Genomic DNA, 24402 nt, shown 5'->3' on the forward strand with positions numbered 1-24402 from the left:
AATGTAAAGTAGTAGATTATTCATTTTGAAGACTAACGTCTAAGAAAGCAACATCCAAATGCTGCAGTTATCATTTAATCAGTAAAAATTGGATTGTATTTGGTAGAGCATAAGAATGGAAAAGGTCAATTACAATTTAGCAATAACAAAAATTGTACTGTCCAGGTAGGAAACCTCAAAAAACATAATCTAGAACCACTCAAGTATACACTATGCAGGGCTCCTCCATTAAACATACAGGGCCTTGGTTTAATCCACATGGGTTTTACAAGGTGGGACCAATATGGGGCTTATGCATGTTGCCCACTTGGGTCCCACATGGGCCCCACTCAGATTCTACGTATTCATATGGGCTAATTCACATAGGGCCGACATGGAACCCGTGGACAAACCCACTTGGGGCCGATGCCTCAAGCCCACAAAAAAATGTTGGCTGGGACACACACACACACACACATCCAAGACGATTCACACGTGAGTGACGATTTGCACATTCACGTAACACGATAAACGTGTACATTTTAAACTTTCGAAATATTTGTGCACAGTTCTATGTTTGCAAAACGTACTTTGAGAAAATAGTTTTGTTTTACGCACTTGAGTTGCTTTTTGTAAATGTATATTTTTACTTTGTGCTTGTAAATTAGGTTCTATTCATGTGAAACTGTTTACGCATGTGTGTTTTACGCGTGAATAATTAATGAGACTAAAATCGCGCCATATCTATATCGGGTGTCCGCCGTTTTGTAGTTGTGTCCGAAACCTGAGCGAACTACTTAATTCCCTACATTCGTGCACTTTTTTACCCAGAATGCACTCTGATTTTGAGTGTTTTTCCCATGATACAACATTCGACGACCGCTTGATTAGAATCAGCTGGAAGAGAGTGACCGTTAATGTCACGAATGCACGTTTGTCATGAACGAGAACGAACTCAAGTGCGGGAAAAACCAAACAAGCCTTTATTAAGCCAGAGAACACACTTTAGAAAGTCAATGAGCAAATATTCCTGTCGACGCAACGTCTGGTGAACCTCAGCGCTGCAGCGAGGAGAAGCCAGCTGTAGAGTAGAGCAATGGGTCTGTAGCTAGCTAGCCGGACAGATATGCAGCCGCCAGTGAAGCCCGGGGTAGATAGGGAGATCCGAGCGGAGAGCCCAAGATTCCACGCTGTGGGGAGTCCGCTGCAGTGAGGCAGCAGGCAGCAAGAGGTCGATGGTTCTCTGGCAAAGAGGCTGGTTGGGCGTCGGGGACGCCGGCAGGTGAGCCATGGAGAGATGCAAAAGAGATAGCAGGGAAGACAGGAGACTAGCGTTGGAGTCAAACTATGAGATCGTTGGAGTAAATAGAATCGGGACTGAACTAAGACAGGACTCTGACAAGACTAAGACTCGACTAATGCTTAGAATATAAGTACAAGAAGTCAAACGAGGCGCTATTACACGCAACGATCTGACAATGGACAAGAGACCACTGGGAGCTAAAGTAGAGGGCGTAAGCGATTACCTAACGGGAAACAGGTGAGAACTAGATGAGAGGCCGGAGAACCTAAATAAGGGTAAATGAATGAGATAACAAGGGGGTGAGGCAGAGACGCGCACATGGGGAATGTAAACACACACACACACACACAAGGGCGTAAGCGATTACCTAACGGGAAACAGGTGAGAACTAGATGAGAGGCCGGAGAACCTAAATAAGGGTAAATGAATGAGATAACAAGGGGGTGAGGCAGAGACGCGCACATGGGGAATGTAAACACACACACACACACACACACACAAGAAAACGACAACAGAATCAACCTGATCAGACCGAGGACATGACTATGGCGTTATTATAATGACAAATGTCGCGAGCGCATTATTACAAGGCGAGAGCGCATTCTTGTCATACGAGCGCGCGAATCTCTCCGCTCGCACGCCGATTTCCTTTGCTCGTGCACAAAACTGGACGCGCGCTTTCAACTGAGCGTGTGCGCACTCAAAATGCGTTCCGTGCGTCCACGAATCTTTTGGTACTCTTGCTCTCGAGAGGTCCTCCTGTGTGTTCCAGGCATTATAGGCTGTCAAAAGTAGTCAACCAATCAGGGATAGGCTTCCACGGCGGGCCAATGAAAACGCGACCTCTTACATGGCATCTTATTGGTTGAAAGTGACTCGACGTTTTCAACGAAGCGAGATGGATCCACCACGTTCTCAGGTAACAATATTAATATATTTGATGCAACATTATTAGTCAAAGTGTGTATTAGAAATGAACGGGGCATTAGGATGCTTTGTAGGCTACATATAACATCAGTTAACTACCATGTTATTCAGACAAAACAGGCCAACACCCTCAAGTTCATGTGGTCCTCATGCATGTCCTACACTAAACATAATATTGTCAAAATAGTACTAAATTGATTACCGAACAATTTAGATTGGTGTCTTAAGTTAGCTTTATTCTAAAATAATATTTACTACAAGTAACGGTACATATCAAAACAATAATAGCACTGGAGCATTTGAAATATCATATAATATTCTATACCTATTTGGTTATGCATTTAATGCGTTTGCAGACAGACAACTGTAAGTGTTCTGCATTCAGTGTTCCAGAAGTTCAGGGCACACAACTGAACTTCTATGCAATATACCAAACGCTCCCTTACCGTTCATTTATAATATACATTTGAATAATGTTGCATCAAATATATTAAAATTGTTACCTGAGAACGTGGTGGATCCAGAGGCGTATTAAGACCTCATGGTGCCCCCACACGCAAGAATCCACTCATTAAAAGATTTATATATTAAAGATTTTATAAGAATGAAACTCAGCAATTTACAATATACTATTTTACAAGAATTACACATTAACATGACACTTTTGTAGAAAAGAACACGAAAACAACTCTTCATCAAAGCATTTTTAACAATTAGGCCTACTGTAGTTAAGAGGTCGCATTTTCATTGGCCCCGTGAAGCCTATCCAGATTGGTTGACTACTTTTGACAGCCTATAATGCCTGTAACACGCAGACACCTCTCGAGAGCAAGAGTACCGAAGGATTCGTGGACGCACGGAACGCATTTTGAGTGCGCACACGCTCACTGAGCGTGAGGAGAGACAATTCATAAGAGAGCAGCGTATAGTTGAAAGCGCGCGTCCAGTTTTGTGCACGAGCAAAGGAAATCGGCGTGCGAGCGGAGAGATTCGTGCGCTCGTATGACAAGAATGCGCTCTCGCCTTGTAATAATGCGCTCGCGACATTTGTCATTATAATAACGCCATACATGACACGTTTGTACACTTGTGTTTGTTCTTGTTGACAGTTATTTTCGTGTTTCTGAGAATAAACAGATTAAAATGAATGTTAAAGACAGTGGTGCTTTATTTGAAATATATTAAATACTTTTATTAAACGTAATAAACGTTAAAGTTAATAAACATGGCAAACAGTTGTTTTGTTCTCTTTATTAAAAACGAATACAAAAACGTGACAAATAAGGAGAAATTTAACTTTACCATTTTATTAAACAATCCATGAAGCCACACAGGTGCATTATAACCGTAATATCGAATGTCCGCGACAGAATTGTCAGACGCAGGTTATATAACGTTAGTGTCCGAAATCGTTCACTCATTTTCATTAACTTCTTCCCCATATAGTGGGCTATGTAGCATTCGCTGTATGGGGAATAGTGAAGGAGTGAGCGGTTTCATACACAGTAACAAACTTTTAAAACACACATTTTTTGTTTATTACATTGCTAATTTATCAAAAACAGGTGCCGACTACATCCAAGCATGGATATTTATTTATCATTTACAGGCTCCTGATCAGATCTGATGTTTATGTTTCTTCTCTTTCAGTTTAACTCTGTTCGCTAAGATCTGTGAGAAGACGGTTCTAAAGCGGGTTCTGAAGGAGCTGTGGAAGCTGGTCATGAACACAATGGAGAAAACCATTGTCTTACCGCCGCTGACCGACCAAACGGTGTGTGTGGGTGGGTGGGTGTGTGTGTTCCCTTACGCAAAGAAAATATATTCTTCTATATATGAACTGTCATAGGAAAACGTTTAATACATATTTGAAAATAAATAGAATAATACATTGTATATATTAAAAAATTACAATATGTTGAATAACACAAAGAACCTGGTCTTGATTCAACCGGTCTGTGTTTGGTTATAAAAACAATTTATTTTATTTAATCAGAGATGGCAAAAGTACACACATCCTTTACTTAAGTAGAAGTACAGATACTCATGTTTAAAAGTACTCAAGTAAAAGTTGAAGTACTGACTAAACGTGTTTACTCAAGTAAAAGTATAAAGTATGGGCTCTAAAATGTACTTAAGTAAAAAGTAGCCAATACTACTACCTGTTTTAGAGTCACGCTCATACCTCACAACTGAACTACCATTATGTAGAACACAAGCATAAAAAAGACTGATGGAATAAATCTATTTGCCACTACCTAGGTAGTGGAAAAAAACACAAATTTATAATACAATTATGATGTAAGATAAGAGCCTAAAGGACAAGCGTATTGATAATAATTGTGACAGAATTCCTTTTGTCTCAAGTTCTCAACCATAATTTTAGCTATTCTTTGTGTTGCCTTCCGCCTTGGTCCGTGGCAGCTTCTTAGACTACTAGGCTTTGTCTGCGATGCGTAATAGCCAGGAAATGACTGTTTGGTACTGTGATTGTCAAAACATTTTATAACAGAATTTCACTGCTTTCAATTTTAGATCAGCTGTCCCTTTAAATTTTAAGCACAGACCGGTCATGGACATAACATTATACAAAGGTTGTAGACACTTGAGAGATCTTGTCAAAAAGAGAAAACTAAGAAATAAAGAGATAATTAATTAGGCAAGTCAATTTACTTGGTAACCATTACTGTTTTTCTCGATTGGTTAAACACATTTATTGAAATTATGCCTCGCTTTAAAATATTAAATGTTTAGCCTCTTACATTGTACGTTACACTGGTTCAAAATTAAAACTGATGTCAGTGTTGCTAGATTAGGTGGATGATTTCCAGCCCAAAGGCTCACTAAAACCTACTCACTCCAACAAAAACCAGCCCAAAATTTTAACTTCCAAAATAATGTGATAGTATTTTATTGCAATGTCAATCAACGTTGATAAGGATCGTTTTTTATTTCCTTATAATTATAATCATGACAAGATGAAAAAATATAATAAAAATCAGGAAAATAGATCAAACAGATCAAACAAGGCAAATGCATTAAGAAAATTAGAAAATAAGACTAATAGGATATGTCCAGAAACCACTTCAAATGGCAATCAGGAAATTAGCGCATTTTTGTGCAAAAGTGCCCACTATAATTAGTTCATCGAAAGCAACGCAATGAGCAGGTATTTTTCACTCGTTCATGAACTTAACGCACACACCACGATAGCAAAAAACATGCAATTCATACATACTAATGAACAACAGCAACAATAATGCGCTTACCTTAACGAGCTGCCTTAACTTCTGACAGAACTACAGTACATCTTTCGTGAAGTATATGTTTGTAGAACATGCGAATAGCTAAATAGCTAAATTACATATTTAAAATCTGGTCCTTTCGCGCTAAAAAACCCTACCATTCACGAGTCACCACATGATGCAGAATATCACGCTCGAGATCTGAGAACAGTTACTCCGTCTTCTTTGATTTGATTGGTCACCGCTTTGCTCTGTAAACAGTAACTCCCGCCTTCTTACATTTGATTGGCTAGTGGCCACCTCACACAGCGCTTCGGCTTTTAGGCAGACCTATCATTAGGTTGAAAAAGTCACGCAATGACAAGAAATAATATTGATTGTGCATCAAATACAGAAACTAAAGTAACGAGCCTGGTTTAAAAATGTAAGAAGTAGAAAGTACAGGTATTTGCGTAAAAATGTAAGAAGTGAAAGTAAAAAGTCGTCAGAAAAATAAATAGTGGAGTAAAGTACTGATACCAGAAAAATCTACTTAAGTACAGTAACGAAGTATTTGTACTTCGTTACTTCCCATCTCTGTATTTAATTTATATTCATATTTCATTGAATATTAATTGTAATAAATTAAATTAAATGCACAGATCGTTTAATGCTATGCAGTCTTCAGTCATCATGTGGGTGTGGTTTCAGCAGGTGTATGTACTATTGATCACCATGTTACCATGGTGACATGTATGGTCTGCACCAGGGCGGCTCAAACCTTTACGGCCCGAAGCAGAATTTTATTTGGGGGTCCCCCTGTGTCCCCAATACAATCGACTATTATCAATGTTTGATTATTTGCACGAACACTTTAAACCTAACACACCCAATTCTATTAGTTGTAGCTGTGTTTGGGATGTAGGAATGTCATAAAAACAAAAACACATAAACCTTGCATTACAAGTGTTTTATGATTGTCAAAACATTTGATAATTTCATTACTTCCAATTTTAGGTGAACTGTTCCTTTACATTTTGAGCACAAACCATACAGAGGTTTTGAAATTTATTGTTGAGTGCATTTAACTATTTGCAAAGATTTTATTTTAATCATAACCCATTAACCCCCTTTTAAAGCCACACAGCCCTTGAGGATGTTTTAATCTTTTTTATTTTTTTATTTGGTGTATTTACTTGTTAACCATTAAATTAATTTACAATATGCACACAATTATTCTTAACCTTATCCCAAATAAAATGGCAAATTACCTAATTAATTATATAATTATAATTACACAAATCACGTAAATTACATATTTTTCATCTAAATCAGCATTTTGTCATTTGCATCAGTAAACTGACGGAATGTTCGACATTTCTATCATTAAACACTAAACAGTTGTCGAATATTGAAAGTTTTTAGTCACTTACAGTGTGTCGTGTGTTGCACAGCACTCTTTCAACGTTAAAGTCCCCGTGAACCGGAAGTTGCGATCGTTTTTGCTTCCGTATTTTGATGCATTTCCGAGTGAAATGGAATTTCTAATGAGAAAAATAGTGGGCGTTGCTTTCATCTTTCTCTGCAATTTCATTGGATGTATAAAACATCTGTTGCATTTTGAAATGGTATTGAAATTTTTATATTACAATGTTGCGTTTAGTCAGGGCCCCCTAGTGGCGGCAAGGCCCTAAGCAGCCATTTAGTTTGCTTATAGGGAGGACCGGCCCTGGACATGTCAGCATATATTATCACCGACTCTCCCCCCACCACACACACAAACACCATGCCATTTATACAGTGAATCTGTATGAGTGTCATGTGTTATATTGTGTATGTGTGTGTTGTGTTATTTTCATTCTTCACTGATTTTCTGTTTTTCATCACCATTCTCCTCTTCATCAGATGATTGTAAGTATAAATTTGTGAGAAAAAAGTGTGTGTGTGTGCGTGTGTGTTTTTTCCCTTTTTTGTGTAATGAGTCTGAACCTGTTATCCTATCACAACATCACTCACTACTCTCGTCTCTCTCTCTCTCTGTAACTCTAGCATGATGCACGTCAGCTCGTTCCCATCAATGAACGCTTAGTCTGTGCTTCCTGTTTCTGTCCTTCACTTCCTGTTTCTCTGTCCAATCACACTGTAACTGTGTGATCCAGCAATGTGGCTGACGATCAGAGAGACTCGCCCGCCTCATGTTTCACCCCAAAATCAAAAGAAACACATTCAGACCCATCGTAAAATCATAGAAAAGCACAATTCTGGGATGAAATGTGACCTGGACATGTTTTCAATGAACTAACAGATCAGAGTTTTGTTTATTTGTAATAAGGTGTTGTCTCTCTCTTTCTCTGTAGGGAACACAGCTCATCTTTAACGCTGCAAAGGAGTTGGGTCAGCTCTCTAAATTGAAGGTGTGTGTTATTCCCATCAGAAACACTGTTTTCATTAAACATCTCTGTGCTCAGATGATGACACCGTTGTGTAACCACTGATGTTTGTATTCAGGAGCACATGGTGCGAGAGGAGGCAAAGGCTCTGACCCCTAAACAGTGTGCTGTCATTGAGCTGGCGCTGGACACTATAAAGGTGAGATTAAACACACACATCAGCTCCATTCAGATTGTCATGTTTCTGTTGGTTAAACACTGATGTTGTGTGTTTTTGACTGTGTGTGTAACAGCAATACTTTCATGCTGGTGGTGTGGGCTTGAAAAAGACGTTTTTGGAGAAGAGTCCAGACCTGCAGTCTCTGCGTTACGCTCTCTCTCTCTACACACAAGCCACCGACAAACTCATCAGGAAATTTGTTCTGTCCCAGCACACTCAGGGTACACACACACATGCACGCGTACACGCAAATGCACGTACACGCACACATACACACGCGCTCACACGCACACGTACACGCGCACACACACACACACACACACACACTTTGTGTTATTATTACCGTATGTCTGTTGTTATTCTCCTTAGGACTTTCCAGAGACACTTTGAGACTATGAGAGCTCATACGTACATGTATGTGTCATGAATCATTCATGTTTTCTTCTGTCTGTAGTTCATGGAGGTAAAGGTGTACGCTACACCAACAGTGAAGATGTTTATCCAGAGAAAGGTTTGTGTCTCACCTCAGTTATATTCATGTGATAACATTCAACTACATAAAAAAGAGAGTTATTATCATTAACTGAAACTATTATGCTCATTGAAATCAAATGTAATCTTTTAATATTATTTAAAAAACGTATTTAAAGTGTGAAATAAACTTAAATAATTTTGAGAAGAGGCAATAAAATTATTAACTGGAAATAATAAAAACTTAACTAAAACTTATGAATATAATATATGACTATATATTATATGATATATACATGACTAAAGATTTACCATAAATATTAAAAACTAAAAATGACTTAAAGTTTGATTGTTTCAGTAATATTTAAAAAATGTATGTTCTGCTGTTTTAAATTTTTAAAGGACTTTTAACAGGGTGTCCTTCAATTGACCCTTCGCAAGCAGTTTGATTGACAGTCGATCTGACCAATCATAACGCCGATTTTATGTGCCCCGTGAATGACCGCCATTGTGTATGACAAACAAACCAGTCTGACAAGCTGTAGGAGAGCTTTGGTGATTAATATGAAAAAAAGCTTTTTAATTATTGTAATAGTAAACAGAGAAATATATAGCCAGTTTAATGACGTTCACACTATAACCATAAACGAACACTAAGTTTAGTGACCGGAGGAAGTATTCTTTGGCTAGATTTAGATAATGACTACGCCACCCTGGGATTTGCACCCAAGGAAATGCAATAAAAGAAAGGGACACAGGTTTGGTGGTACAGTGAAAAGACAGAGACGTGTAGTCGCATTTAACAAAGAAAAACTTTTATTACACAAAAAGAAAATAAAGGCTAAAGCTTACCTCAGGGGTGGCAAACTAGCTGAAAGGAATCGTGCTTAACCACACACATGTGCACAGCAAACAATAGTAAGAGGTGCTCACAACCTGGTGCTTCAAACTCACAACGGTTTTCTCCACCCACGTGACTAGCCTCCCCCGCAGCACACTCAGCCTTGGTTCAAACTAGAAAGAAAAGAATAAAAGAAATTAGTAGGTCCAATTCAAATATTAATCACTCACTCAATACATGAAAAACAAAATGGACAAAAAAAGGAAAACAATTCAGTAAATCACAACAAAAGGAAAACCATTCAGTAAATGACAACATTAGTTGATAATGGTATTCAGCGTCCTACCTCATTCTGGCCACAAGCCCAAAATTAAACAACAATGTCAATATTGCGGAGAAAAGGACGCGCTACCAACTCAGCCTTATACGGCTGGTGCTAACTGATTTCATGAAAACCTCAAAGCAGAAATAACAAAATGAAAACACAATCATAACATAAATTACAACAAAAGATAATAGACAAAACTGGGAAAGAAAAAAACAGCAGCGCGACCCGCCGTCACCACGTGAGCTGCGGGAGGCTGCAAACAAAACATACCAATGAATAAGAAACTCATTAGATTAAATATACAGTAAAGAAATAACTAAGTCACATACTCAGATCCACAGGCGAACAAACATCTAGATGTTAGGATGCCTTCATAAATGTTCCACTAAAAACACATTAGAAAACACTGATTCCACTAAGAAAAATCTAACCCCAAATATAGCATTGCGATAGCAATCCTACCTACAAGCGTTCGAGCGCTCGATGCAACTCCCAAGAGAATTGACAGGAACGGCTGAACTTACAGTCACTGGAGACCGGAAGAGGGGCGGGCATAACACCACCATATTCGATTGCTTTCTGCTAATGCACTTAAATACTAGGGGTGCCACAATTCTCAATATAATATTGATTAATACTTGATTTTATCTCACAGAGCTGATCTAACCAATATAGATATTATACTCAACTCAACTTTATTTATATAGCGCTTTTACAATTTTCATTGTTACAAAGCAGCTGTACATGAGACACATTGACTACAAGCAAAACAATCAAAGTTGTACCTGCAAAAACAAGAAAAGGTTGAAAACACAGAAGACAGACACACCCACACACAAAACACTCCACACACACAACACGCACCAACACACACAGACACAGAGACACACACACACACGGATGCGCACGCACACACACACACACACACCACACACACACACGTACGTACACAGACAAGTACGCACACACACACACGCTCAGTGAGAGCACACATTTAGGATAAAGGAGAGAGAAGCACAGGTCAAATATAACAGATAATAAATTCCTATATGCAATATTAATTAAGTAAAACTTTAAGATTCTAAAGCAGCCCCCCCGGTCAGGCAGATAGTGCAAAAACAGTATGCAAACGGTGGCGAGGAACCCAAAACTCTAATCGAGAAAAAAAACCTCAGGAGAACCCAGGCCCAACCAGGGGATTCCAGTTCCCCTCTGGCAAAAGCTGCTGCCTCTGCACAAGCTCCAGAGAACTTGCACAACAAGGCTAAATAAAATAAATAAACTTAATAATAAAATAAATTATAGTTTAAGATTATCATTAATAATCTAATAGCATTTGAAATTTTGTGGTGAAGACATGTCAAGAGACCGCGTCCTTCTTTATCCAGCTCTATCATCTCAGCTCTTGTCAGGTCCCCACTTCCCATTCTCCGCTCTACCATCAGGTCAGGCCATGAACTGCATCCTGCTCGCTGTGGTAACCTTGGAACAATGAGACAAGACTGGCTGAGAGTAGAGTACTGTTCTGTACTCTTTGATGCAACAAGTACATCAGTTGTGTTTTTGGTTCCGGTTGATCTAACTAATGCAGCCTAAACCCTCTGAAGATTTATATTATGGAAGAGTAGTGTATGCAAGATTAAAAAGATGCGTCTTTAGTCTAGATTTAAACTGACAGAGTGTGTCTGCCTCCCGGACAGTGCAGGGAAGACTATTCCAAAGTTTAGGCGCTAGATAGGAAAAGGATCTACCACCTGCACTTGATTTTGAAATTCTAGGTATTACCAACTGACAGGACGCCTGAGAGCGTAATGCACGTGAAGGACTGTAATACAAAAGGAGTTCATTCAAGTACTGAGGAGCTAAACCATGTAAGGCTTTATAGGTAATAAGCAAGATTTTAAAGTTAACGCGATGCTTTATAGGTAACCAGTGCAAGGTTGACAGAACCGGGCTAATATGTTCATACTTTTTTGTACGTGTAAGAACTCGAGCTGCCGCGTTTTGGACCAATTGGAGTTTTTGTAATAAGCCTGCAGGGCAACCACCTAACAGTGCATTACAGTAATCTAGTCTTGATGTCATGAATGCATGAATTAACTTCTCTGCATCTGAGATTGACAGCATATGACGTAGTTTAGATATATTCTTAAAATGGAAAAACGCAATTTTACAGGTGTTGGCGACGTGGCTCTCAAATGACAGATTACTATCGAATAGAACGCCAAGATTCTTTGCTGACGACGAGGGTTTTATGGAACATCCGTCAATAGTTAAACAGTATTCTTGGTTGTTACTTATAGCAGTTTTCGGTCCAATAAGTAACACTTCCGTTTTGTCCGAGTTCAGTAATAAAAAGTTGTTACTCATCCAGTTTTTTATATCGACTATGCATTCCATTATTCGATGGAACTGCTGTGTTTCATGAGGCTTCGAGGAAATATAAAGTTGAGTATCATCAGCATAACAGTGAAAGCTAACTCCGTGTCGCTTTATTATATCTCCTAGAGGTAGCATGTATAATGCGAAGAGCAGAGGCCCTAAGACTGAGCCCTGTGGTACACCGTACTGGACTTGCGATTTGCGTGACACCTCATTGTTTATTGCTACAAATTGAAAACGGTCGGATAAATAAGATTTAAACCATTTCAAAGCTATTCCCTTAATGCCGACATAATTTTCGAGTCTATGTAGGAGTGTGCTGTGGTCAATGGTATCGAATGCAGCACTAAGGTCTAGCAGCACCAATAACGAGATACAACCTCGGTCAGACGCCAATAGCAGATCATTTGTAACTCTGATCAAAGCAGTCTCTGTACTGTGACATGCTCTAAATCCAGACTGGAATTCTTCATTGATGTCATTCCTTTGGAGGAAGGAGCATAATTGAGTTGAAACTACTTTTTCCAGAACTTTAGATATGAAAGGTAGATTCGATATAGGCCTGTAGTTCCTTAGTTCTCTAGGGTCGAGTTGGGGTTTTTTGACAAGGGGCCTTATAACAGCCACCTTATATGCTTTAGGCACATGTCCTAATGTCAGAGATGAGTTAATAATACCAAGAAGAGGATCTATAATTTCTGGGAGCATCTCTTTCAGTAGATTTGTAGGTATAGGGTCTAGTATGCATGTTGTTGATTTAGATGATCTAATAATTTTAGACAGCTCATCTTGATCTACGGTATAAAATAATTGCATTTTCTCCTTAAGGGCGCTGTAGTTAGTTTGTTCAGCGGGTTTCACTTCTGATTGCATTGTTATAATTTTTTCTCTAATATCTTGGATTTTATATGTGAAGTAGTTCATAAATTCATCACTGCTATGCTGATATACAGGATCAGAAGTCACTGACGATTTATTTTTTGTTAATTTAGCCACCGTGTTAAATAAAAACCTAGGGTTGTGCTGGTTTTCTTCTATTAGTGATGAAAAGTAGGCGGATCTAGAAGTTATTAGGGCTTTCCTGTATTTTCGAATACTATCCTTCCATGCTGTACGAAATACCTCTAATTTAGTTTTCTTAAAGTTGCGCTCCATTTTTCGGGCCGCTTTCTTTAGAGCCTGAGTGTGTTCATTATACCACGGTGTGGGGCTGCCATTTTTAATCTTCTTTAAACGTAGTGGAGCAACTTTGTCTAGCGTTACCGAGAAGGTGGAATTAAAATTTTCAGTGGTAATGTCAAGATCTTCAACGTTATTTCTCATGATTTGAGACAATTCGGGCAGATTATCGAGAAACGCATCTTTGGTAGTTGAAGTTATTGTTCTACCATATTTGTAACAATGAGTTTTATTTGCAGCCGTAGGCCAGTGAAGCAAACATAATACCAGATAATGATCCGAAATGTCTTCACTCTGCTGAAGGATTTTAACGTCGTCCACATTTATACCGTAAGACAGTATTAAATCTAAAGTATGATTACGAAGGTGAGTGGGTCCTGACACATGTTGACTAATGCCCATGGAGTTAAGAGTGTCTTTGAAAGCCATTCCTAAGGCATCTGTAACGTTATCTACGTGGATGTTAAAGTCACCAACGACAAGGAGTCTATCTGCGGCCAGTACTAGTTCTGATAAGAACCCACCAAATTCTTTAATAAAATCTGTGTGGTGCCCTGGAGGCCTATATACAATAGCTAGAATCAATTTAAAAAGTGTTTTATCTTTAGTATTAGGTGTTGAAACATGAAGAACCATGACTTCAAAAGAATTATATTTAGAGTTCGACTTCTGGGAAATGCTAAGAGAGTTATTGTAAAGTGCTGCGACACCTCCCCCTCTGCCTTTTAGACGAGGCTCGTGTTTATAATAATAATCTTGGGGGACAGATTCATTTAAAGCAATATAATCATCTGGTTTTAGCCATGTTTCTGTCAAACAGAGCATGTCTATTTTATGATCTGTTATCATATCGTTAACAAAAAGTGCTTTATTAGAGAGAGATCTAATATTTAGCAATCCGAGTCGTAACAGTTGATTATCTGTATTTTGTTCATGTTTAGTTTGTTTAACGTTTATTAAATTACTTTCAAGAGGTTTACGCATTATTTTATGTTTGCTAATCCGGGGGACAGACACAGTCTCTATTTTGTGATGTTTGGGAGAACGGATTACTACATGTTGTACATTTTGTGTATTCTGCGACGTGAGACGGCAAGCAGACAGTTGGTTAAGCCATACTGTCTGCTCCCTGACCTGGGCCCCAGCGAGTCAAGTTTTAGCATTAGCATTAAGACTTTTTGCCATATTTCTAGACAGGATGGAAGTCCCAGCCCAGGAGGGATGGAGACCATCTCGTTTCAACAGGTCAGGTCTGCCCTCAAAACTCTTCCAGTTATTTATAAAAACTATATCATTCTGCAGGCACCACTCAGACAACCAGCCATTTAGTGAATATAATCTGCTATAAATCTCATCACCACGATAAGCATTGAGGGGGCCAGAGAATATTACAGTGTCTGACATCATGCTTGCGAGCTCACACACCTCTTTAATGTTATCTTTTGTGATCTCCGATTGACGGAGTCGAACATCATTTGTGCCGACGTGAATGACAATCTTACTGAATTTACGATTAGCCTTAGCCAGCACATTTAAATTTGACTTGATGTCAGGCGCTCTGGCTCCCGGTAAACATTGGACTATGGTGGCTGGTGCCTCTATGTTAACGTTCCGAACAATAGAATCACCGATAACTAGGGCACTTTCAGCAGGTTTCTCAGTCGGTGCGTCACTGAGCGGGGCAAACCTGTTCGAGACTGTAATCGGAACGGTCGAGTGATGTTTTGTCCTGCGACTACGCCGTCTCACAGTCACGAAGTTTCCCAGCTGCGGGGGATTTTCAACCGGAACCGAGCTGTGTGCGCTAATGTTGCTCGCATCCAAAGTGTTTTCTATCGTCGTTAAACTCTTACTATCCTCAGATAAAGATTGGATGCGAGACTCTAATTCTAAGATCTTCTCTGTCAGCCTAACTATTTCCCTGCATTTATCGCATATAAAGCCCTCGCAGCTGACAGAGAAGGCTAAGCTAAACATATGACATGAGGTGCAAGTAACAATAATAGGAATAGAAGCCATAACTCACCGGATTTGAAGTGCAATTCCAACTTACCAAGGTTGCTCGATGGATCGTAGTATACTCGCTTAAAAAGAGAAACAGTTAGCACACAAGACAAACCAGAGGCAAGATGATATTCCACAGTGTGAACAGAAAGCAAGCTAACACGCTATTGCTATGCTAACGGCGTTAAGTTAACTATCACTTTTGGTTTAGACTCTTCCAAGTAAATAACAGGAACAGGGTTATGAGATATCAGGATAAGTTAGCAACGACAATAATAATTAACGAAAATAAAATACACTAATATTAGAGCGAAGTGGTAAGAGCACTGATACAAACAAGCTGCCGGCAGCGATGCAGGAAACAGGATGCAGGATGAAAGCCCGTGAGATTCACGCTGATGATATTATACCTCAAAGCGACGATGTCACTGATCACTATCTTTTAACATGTACACTGTGCACTGCAGAAATCAGCCGTTTAACTCGTTATCGACAGGGTAGAACAATTACCTCGACTACTAAAGATAGTTTCGCAAAGAGCTTGCAAGATCTGACTCCTTTAATAACCATACCAATAAATACAGAATGATTTTTGAACGATACAGAACGATGACATGACCAGCAAATTTGGCACTATTTTCTCTAATACATTAGAAGGTGTCGCACCTATGACGTCAAAAAAGATTAATGAGAAAAATGTAGCACCATGCAGTGTTTCCCACAGAAGTTTTTGAGACTATGGGGGCTAAACATATTTTCCTCTAGGGGGGTCCGGGGGCAGGCTCCCCGTAATAAAATTTAGCATATTTTAGAAGGTAAATGCTGCAATCTGGTGCATTTTAAGTGCAAAATTATGTGACTCAATCTATAAGAATACAATAGCTATAGTCAGGGATGCACATAAGTGGTGCGCAGGTGCGCATGCGCGACCATAATTAAAAATGCGCTCTGTAAATAAGTTTAGAACGCTCATTTGCGTACTGACATGGTTGAAAGCTTTTGATGAACAATCACTGTTTAAGACCGACTAAATGACTAAAGATTTCCGTTTGTTCTGAATGAGGCCAAATCTACTGATATCTCGTTTGTTCCCAGTGATAAACGGGACCTGGGTGTAAATGATGAAAAACGGAGTATTGGTAGCTCCGCCTTTGTTGGTTCTGCTTTCGTTACTAGAGAAGCACGCGGCACGCGCAGCCTCTGTGAATTTCTGGAACTGCGCTGCGCTGCACGTCTACCAAAACACCGCTTCTCTTAAAGGAACAATACGGCATTTTTAGGAGGATCTATTGACAGAAATGCAATATAATATACAAAACTATTTCTTCAGAGGTGTATAAAGACCTTATGTAATGAACCATTAAGTTTGTTATACCTTAGAATAAGCTATTTATATCTACATACAGAGCGGGCCTACATACATTGAATTCGCCGCCATGTTTTGTACAGCAGCCCTAAACGGACAAACAACTCTACAACGCGCATTTCCTCTTCCTTTCTGCTGCGGTATCATTGTGAAACAGATCACGGGAAGATCTGTGATCTGTACGGATCGTGATCTCCGGTGCGGAACGCATGTGACCCGCGGATTAACTGGAAGTTTATTCATCATTGAGTAAAATAATAAAACGCGCTCTCGCTCGCTCTCCAGTTTCAGCTCCAACGCGCTCTCGCTTTCTCTCTCTCCAGTATCTGGATGAGTACAATATTAAAGCGGTTCCAGATAAACAATGACGCTCAAAACTGCTCCGTCACACAGCTAACATTACAACAACAACATATCTTGGTATGTTAGTATGTTACTCACATACTGATCCGAATCTAAGCAACCTCCTCGGGGTGATTTTTAGACGATCTTTCTCTCCAACGTCTCTCTGCTGGAAAGTATCTCCATAGATATCTGTGAGTATCTGTTACGGTTTGGTCGGGTCATCACCTGGCACGGGGATTGTTTTGTTTTTTGTCGAGCACATGGCTGTCACCGAGCTTCGGCCGGCCTCGTGCTTGTGTCTGCGTCATTTGCCCCACCCTCGTGTTTTCGTATGACTTCTCTTGCACTGGTGTTTTTCCACTCCGTGCTCACACGCCTGTTGGCTCTTCACTCGTTAGACTTCATCGTTCCCTTAATTACTCCACACCTGATTATGATCTCCTCGTTACGTTCTCTTTATAATTCCCTCTGTGTTTGTTGTCCAGTGTCTGTTCGTTGTAGATTTTGTCTGCCCAGACTGCCCCAGGGGTTGCTGCGGCTCTCCTGAAGAAGTTCCTCGTTTTGTGTTTTCTCACTGGAGAGATTCCACCTTAGTCAAAGTCAAGTCTTGCTTCTTGGTATTTATATTCACCTTCCTTGTTCTTTTCGCTTCTCCTTCTGATCTGTCTTCCCCAGCAGTTTGCATCAGCGCTCCGGTCAGTGGTCATCACAGTCAGTGGTCATCTTGAGAGAACTAACCGACTACATCTCCAGGCGCAGCTTCTCACCTCTCAGGCTACGTGGACTCTGAGTCGAGTGAGGCCACCAGGCGCTTCCGCCCATCTCAGCACCGGCAGCCCATCCTCGACTCTCCGTTCGGCCTCTCTGCTTCCCTGGAGGGAGAAGCTCGCGACCTGTATTTATATTTTCCCTTGCCTTCACCTGTGACAAATAAAGACTCTGTTTTTTCCCCCGCACTTGGGTCTCCCGTGGTTCTCTCATGACAGAACGAACAGAACATTTACACGACCCAGCGGGACAGGATCCTATGTGGGTTGCGCTGCAACAACAGGGCGTCCTGCTAGGACAGCAGGCGACCCGTCTGTCCGCCGCCACCCAGGGAGTTGACGTCTTGCAGGCACAGGTGGCCGCTCTACAGCATCAGCTCGCCGAGCTCGTTCGAGAGGCTGGCCGTGCCGGGAACCCTCATCCATCCCCACCTCGCGGAGCCACGCACGAGTCGGAACCGCACGCCAACAGCCCTCCGTTGTATGATGGGGATCCTAACTCCTGTCGGGCGTTTCTGTCACAGTGTTCCTTGGTGTTCGCCCTCCAACCACGCAGGTATGCCACCGAGGAGACTCGGATTGCCTACATATTAACTCTTCTCACAGGACGGGCCCGCCAGTGGGGTATCGCTGTCTGGGAGGCTCAGGACCCTTGTTGCCGTTCCTTTCGGGAGTTTCGCTCTGAGATGACCAGCCTCTTCGACAGGTCGGCACGGGGCGATGAGGCAGCCGCTCAGCTCTCTCGGATGACTCAAGGGCGCGGCTCCATCACTGACTTCGTCATCCGGTTCAAAACCCTGGCCGCCGCGTGTGACTGGAACGCTGGGGCGCTGCGCGCACGGTTCCTCGACGGTCTTAGTCCGGCTATTGCTGATGAGATCGCGGCACTCGATCTACCCCGGGATCTGGAGGAGCTCATTAACCTGTGCTTGCGGATTGAGAGTCGCATCAATGCCCGTCGCCGGCGCAACACCTCCCCGCCTGCCTGGCGTCGTCGGGATCCTAATCGGGAGAACGGACGTGAATCTGACCGGAGCGCCGCTGCTGCACTCCAATCACCACCGGAACCCGAGCCAATGCAGATCGGACGCTCACATCTAACCTCTACCCAGAAGCAGCAACGTCTCTCCGAAGGACTTTGTTTCTATTGTGGGAAGGCGGGTCATCAGGTGGTCCAGTGTCCGGTAAAAGCCAGCGCCCACCCGTAGAACGGAGAGTCCGGGTGGGCGCCATCGCAAGAACCTCTTCGACTCAACGCACCACATTGCCGTTTCGCCTCACTTTCGAGGGAAGCACCCATGCCGGGAGAGCCCTCATCGATTCCGGAGCAGAGGGGAACTTTCTGGATCGAGCCACAGCCCGAGCGTGGGGAGTTCCCATCATTCCCTTGCATCCACACCTCTCCGCTGTGACGCTGACGGGGCTGCCGCTTTCTTCTGTCACTCACACCACTCCTTACGTAAGTCTTTTTCTTTCGGGTAATCATTGTGAGAAGATTAGGTTGTACATCCTCGATTCCTCCACCTCCCCTCTGGTTTTAGGGCATCCGTGGTTGTCACAACATAATCCTCACATTGATTGGGTTAACACATCTATTTTGTCCTGGAGCCCTGCTTGTCATGTGTCTTGTCTTGGTCCTGCTCCTTCGCCTGTGTCTTTGTCTCCTGTGTTTCAGGTGGATGTCGCCGACCTGACCGGAGTTCCCGGGGAATACCGCGATCTACGTGCCGTGTTCAGCAGGTCCCGTGCCACGTCTCTACCTCCGCATCGGCCCTATGACTGCGCCATAGATCTCCTCCCGGGCACTTCTCCGCCTAGGGGTCGGTTATTTTCCCTATCAGGTCCTGAAAGAGAGGCCATGGAAAAGTACATTCGTGAGTCATTGAACTCTGGACTCATCCGCCCTTCCTCCTCGCCGGCCGGCGCGGGTTTCTTCTTCGTACAGAAGAAGGACGGCTCCCTGCGTCCCTGTATCGACTATCGAGGTTTGAACGAAATTACGGTAAAGAATAAGTACCCCTTACCTTTAATGTCGTCTGCCTTGAATTATTACAGGGAGCTCGGGTCTTTACTAAGCTAGACCTCCGCAACGCCTACCACCTGGTGCGCATTCGCGAAGGGGATGAGTGGAAGACGGCCTTTAATACACCATCGGGACATTACGAGTACTTGGTTCTTCCCTTTGGGCTGACCAATGCTCCTGCCATCTTCCAGGGCCTCATTAACGACGTGCTGGGCGACATGATCAATCGCTTTGTTTTTGTGTACCTGGATGACATTCTGATTTTTTCCCAGTCTCTCCAGGAACACACCCGACATGTCAGAGTGGTCCTCCAATGCCTATTGGAGAATCAATTGTTTGTCAAGGCGGAGAAGTGCGAATTCCACTCCGATACGGTTTTGTTCCTTGGTCACGTAATCTCACCCCGAGGCATTGATCCGGACGACGCTAAGATCAAGGCTGTCGCCATGTGGGGCACACCCGACTCTCGTAAAGCACTGCAGCGGTTCCTGGGATTCGCCAACTTTTACAGGCGATTCATCCGGGGCTTTGGCCAAGTGGCCGCACCGCTCACTGCGCTGACCTCAACCAAGATCCCGTTCTCCTGGAACGCCCTTGCACAGGTAGCCTTTGATAAACTCAAGTCCCGATTTGTCTCTGCACCTGTGCTCTGTCTTCCAGATCCCGATCAGCAGTTTATTGTCGAGGTCGACGCGTCTGATGTCGGTGTAGGAGCAGTCTTGTCCCAGCGTGCCGAGCATGATGGGAAGGTGCATCCCTGCGCCTTCTTCTCCCATCGCCTCAGTCCTGCAGAACGGAACTACGATATCGGTAACAGGGAGCTGCTGGCGGTACGTCTGGCCTTGGGGGAATGGCGCCATTGGCTGGAAGGTACGACGCAGCCCTTCTTGGTCTGGATGGACCATAAGAATCTCGAGTATGTCCGTTTAGCCAAGCGGTTGAGCGCGCGGCAAGCCCGCTGGGCACTGTTCTTTGGCCGGTTTAATTTCACCCTGTCGTACCGGCCTGGGTCTAAGAACGTCAAGCCTGACGCCCTCTCTCGCCTGTTCGAGGACTCAGATCGGGTGAGTTCCGTCGACCCCATCCTCCTCGAGGAGAGGGTCGTCGGGTCCCTGGCCTGGGAAATCGAGAGGCGGGTAGAGGAGGCCGGTCGCAGGGTGCAAATGCCAGGGAAGTGTCTGGCGGGTCATCTGTTTGTTCCCGTTTCGCTGCGTTCGGAGGTCCTCCAGTGGTGTCATTCATCGAGACTGGTCGGCCATCCAGGAATCAAGGGAATCCTGGCTTCCGTGAGTCAGCGGTTTTGGTGGCCATCGGCCTCCAACGATGTCAGACAGTTTGTGTTGGCTTGCCCTGTCTGTGCGCAAAGCAAGACCGCCCGTCATCCTCCCGCAGGTCTGCTCCGTCCCCTCCCCACCCCTTCCCGGCCTTGGTCCCACATCGCCCTGGATTTTGTGACTGGCCTTCCCCTGTCGAGTGGACACACCGTAATTCTCACAGTGGTGGACCGCTTCTCCAAGGCGGCCCATTTCATCCCTCCTCCCAAGCTCCCGTCCACCCGAGAGATGTCCCAACTGATGGTGGACCACGTCTTCCGCCTACATGGCATTCCTGTGGACGTCGTGTCCGATAGGGGTCCTCAGTTCATCTCACGGTTCTGGAAGGAATTCTGTCGTCAGATCGGGGCCTCAGCGAGTCTGTCGTCAGGTTATCACCCTCAGACCAATGGGCAATGTGAGCGAGCCAACCAGGAGCTGGGGCGTAGGCTCCGCTGTCTGACATCTAGTAATCCCGGTTCCTGGAGCCAACAGCTCTCTTGGGTGGAATACGCTCACAACTCCCTCCCCGTCTCAGCCACAGGTATGTCCCCGTTTGAGTGTTCTCTCGGATACCAACCTCCTCTGTTTCCTTCCCAGGAACTCGACGCTGCGGTTCCCTCAGCTCTGGCCTTTGTCCGGCGATGCCACCGAGTCTGGACGAAGGCCAGAGAGGTTTTGGCCCGAACCACGCTGAGAACCAAGGCAGCGGCGGATCGCCACCGGATTTCTCCTCCCGCCTACGTGTGTGGTCAACGGGTATGGCTCTCCACCAAGGACCTGCCTCTCCGGGTGCCTTCTCGTAAGCTGGCACCCAGGTTCATTGGGCCATTCCGGATCACCAAGGTGGTTAATCCAGTGGCCGTACGTCTCAAGCTTCCTCCCAACCTTGGTCGAGTCCACCCTGTATTCCATGTATCCAGGGTTAAACCGGTAGTCACCTCTCCTCTTAATCCAGCCAGTTCTCGGCCCACCCCCCCTCCCCCGCGGCTGGTGGATGGTGTTCCAGTCTATACTGTAAGAAGACTTCTGGACATCCGCCGCCGCGGCCGGGGCGTTCAGTATTTGGTGGACTGGGAGGGCTATGGCGCAGAAGAAAGGTCGTGGATTCCCTCGCGGGACGTGTTGGACCGGTCGCTGATCGTGGACTTTCACCGGAGACGAGGTGAGCCCTCCCCTTAAGCGCCTAGGGGCGCTGGTGGGGGGGGGTACTGTTACGGTTTGGTCGGGTCATCACCTGGCACGGGGATTGTTTTGTTTTTTGTCGAGCACATGGCTGTCACCGAGCTTCGGCCGGCCTCGTGCTTGTGTCTGCGTCATTTGCCCCACCCTCGTGTTTTCGTATGACTTCTCTTGCACTGGTGTTTTTCCACTCCGTGCTCACACGCCTGTTGGCTCTTCACTCGTTAGACTTCATCGTTCCCTTAATTACTCCACACCTGATTATGATCTCCTCGTTACGTTCTCTTTATAATTCCCTCTGTGTTTGTTGTCCAGTGTCTGTTCGTTGTAGATTTTGTCTGCCCAGACTGCCCCAGGGGTTGCTGCGGCTCTCCTGAAGAAGTTCCTCGTTTTGTGTTTTCTCACTGGAGAGATTCCACCTTAGTCAAAGTCAAGTCTTGCTTCTTGGTATTTATATTCACCTTCCTTGTTCTTTTCGCTTCTCCTTCTGATCTGTCTTCCCCAGCAGTTTGCATCAGCGCTCCGGTCAGTGGTCATCACAGTCAGCGGTCTTCTTGAGAGAACTAACCGACTACATCTCCAGGCGCAGCTTCTCACCTCTCAGGCTACATGGACTCTGAGTCGAGTGACGCCACCAGGCGCTTCCGCCCATCTCAGCACCGGCAGCCCATCCTCGACTCTTCGTTCGGCCTCTCTGCTTCCCTGGAGGGAGAAGCTCGCGACCTGTATTTATATTTTCCCTTGCCTTCACCTGTGACAAATAAAGACTCTGTTTTTTCCCCCGCACTTGGGTCTCCCGTGGTTCTGTCATGACAGTATCTCTGCTAAAAGCCTCAAGTACCGCGGGTCCTAACGCGTCTCTGCTGGAAAGTCTTTATAATATTAGCACAGGTCCTAGCTCCTGCCTGACTTTTATCCTTCTTTTTGAACTTAAAATCCACAAACCTTTTATTTTATGTAATACATAAGACATAGCTCTTTCTACAGTCTTTCTAATGCCCGCAAAATCTCTTCCCTGCGTCAACATGAGAACAATCTTTTTGTACTGTGGTGGCCACCGTCATGTTTGGACTGAGCGATTCATGGCAAATCTATAATACAACGCTAGTGGCCGCAGTTAATCAAGAACTGCGCTGTTTAAACTTGACACTTGCACGCAGCTTGTGTTTCTCTATGCTATACTCGATCCTAGCTCCGCACTGCAAATCTCCTTGTGCGTTCGCAAGTGCACTTCCCAGCAACCTGCCAAAAAACCAAAAAGGTTGTCGTTTTAGGTTTCAAAATTGGTGTTGACAATTAATATTAACTAATGTAAAAAGAAAAACAAGAAGAAATACATTACCATTGTATTTTAAGTGTACTTTATAGTAATATAAATATAGTATTATCCCACTTTATTATTTTGTTTATTGTTCATTAAAAAGTAACTACTTTTTTACTTTTATTTTTAATAGGTAAATATAATTTGTCACACTACAGTATGTGCAATGTGAGCACCAAACCGAATCACCAAGTGCTCTCTTGAGAACCAGATAGAAAAACTTATGTGCACCCCTGGCTATAGTAGTAATTTAATATTTATTAGATATAAATGGGGATAACGCATGTAAAATGAGAGTTCACAAACAATCAAAACATGTAGAGCATGAGCCAAAAAAGTGTTCAACAGTTGAACTAATTTATTTATTACGATATATTAAAACGCAGGCATCGGGCCTTTTTCACAGTGCCATTGTCCCACTCCCCCGCATAGCAGTATCACTTTCCTATCCGGACCAGAGCATTCATACATTTTTATGATGCGGCGACTGTTTAGAGTTAACCCGTAAGAAAAGCGCACACTCTCTCAGCACAACAGAGTAATGTTAAGTTTGTGATTTATTATGTTTTCAACTGTATGTGCACGTTGCGCAGACCTAACACAAGAGCAATTAATGACAGACGCTTTCTCCTGCGGTACACGCCTATCGGTCTGAGCAGCGCTGCTTGATGTCTGACAAACTAAATATATTGACAAGTTTGGGACACAGGGCAGCATGTAATCGTGTGGCGCGCACCCGTATAATTTATTTTTCTTACGGCGACAGCCGAAGCTAAAGTTGGAAATTAAGCAGCTCATGCATTCAAATGATTAAAACTGGCGCGGTTGGCAATCATA

The 24402-nt window shown here is 43.3% G+C and overlaps 1 protein-coding gene across 3 annotated transcripts in view; it reads left to right on the forward strand.

Annotated features, from left to right (window-relative positions):
* Positions 1 to 1009: 1009 nt before the first annotated feature.
* Positions 1010 to 24402, forward strand: part of LOC130550506 (protein unc-13 homolog A-like) — an 82269-nt gene continuing 58876 nt past the window's right edge. The window contains exons 1-6 of one of the 3 annotated variants that reach the window (XM_057327989.1): positions 1010 to 1519; positions 3860 to 3983; positions 7791 to 7847; positions 7942 to 8022; positions 8117 to 8264; positions 8498 to 8554. In XM_057327989.1, coding sequence (XP_057183972.1) covers positions 1458 to 1519; positions 3860 to 3983; positions 7791 to 7847; positions 7942 to 8022; positions 8117 to 8264; positions 8498 to 8554 — 529 coding nt within the window. In that variant the 5' untranslated portion in view covers positions 1010 to 1457. The remainder of the gene's footprint in view (positions 1520 to 3859; positions 3984 to 7790; positions 7848 to 7941; positions 8023 to 8116; positions 8265 to 8497; positions 8555 to 24402) is intronic. The other 2 variants (XM_057327986.1, XM_057327987.1) reach the window with 2 other exon arrangements.

Source organism: Triplophysa rosa, unplaced genomic scaffold, assembly GCF_024868665.1.
Source record: "Triplophysa rosa unplaced genomic scaffold, Trosa_1v2 scaffold34_ERROPOS2810744, whole genome shotgun sequence".
Taxonomy (NCBI): Eukaryota; Metazoa; Chordata; class Actinopteri; order Cypriniformes; family Nemacheilidae; genus Triplophysa; species Triplophysa rosa.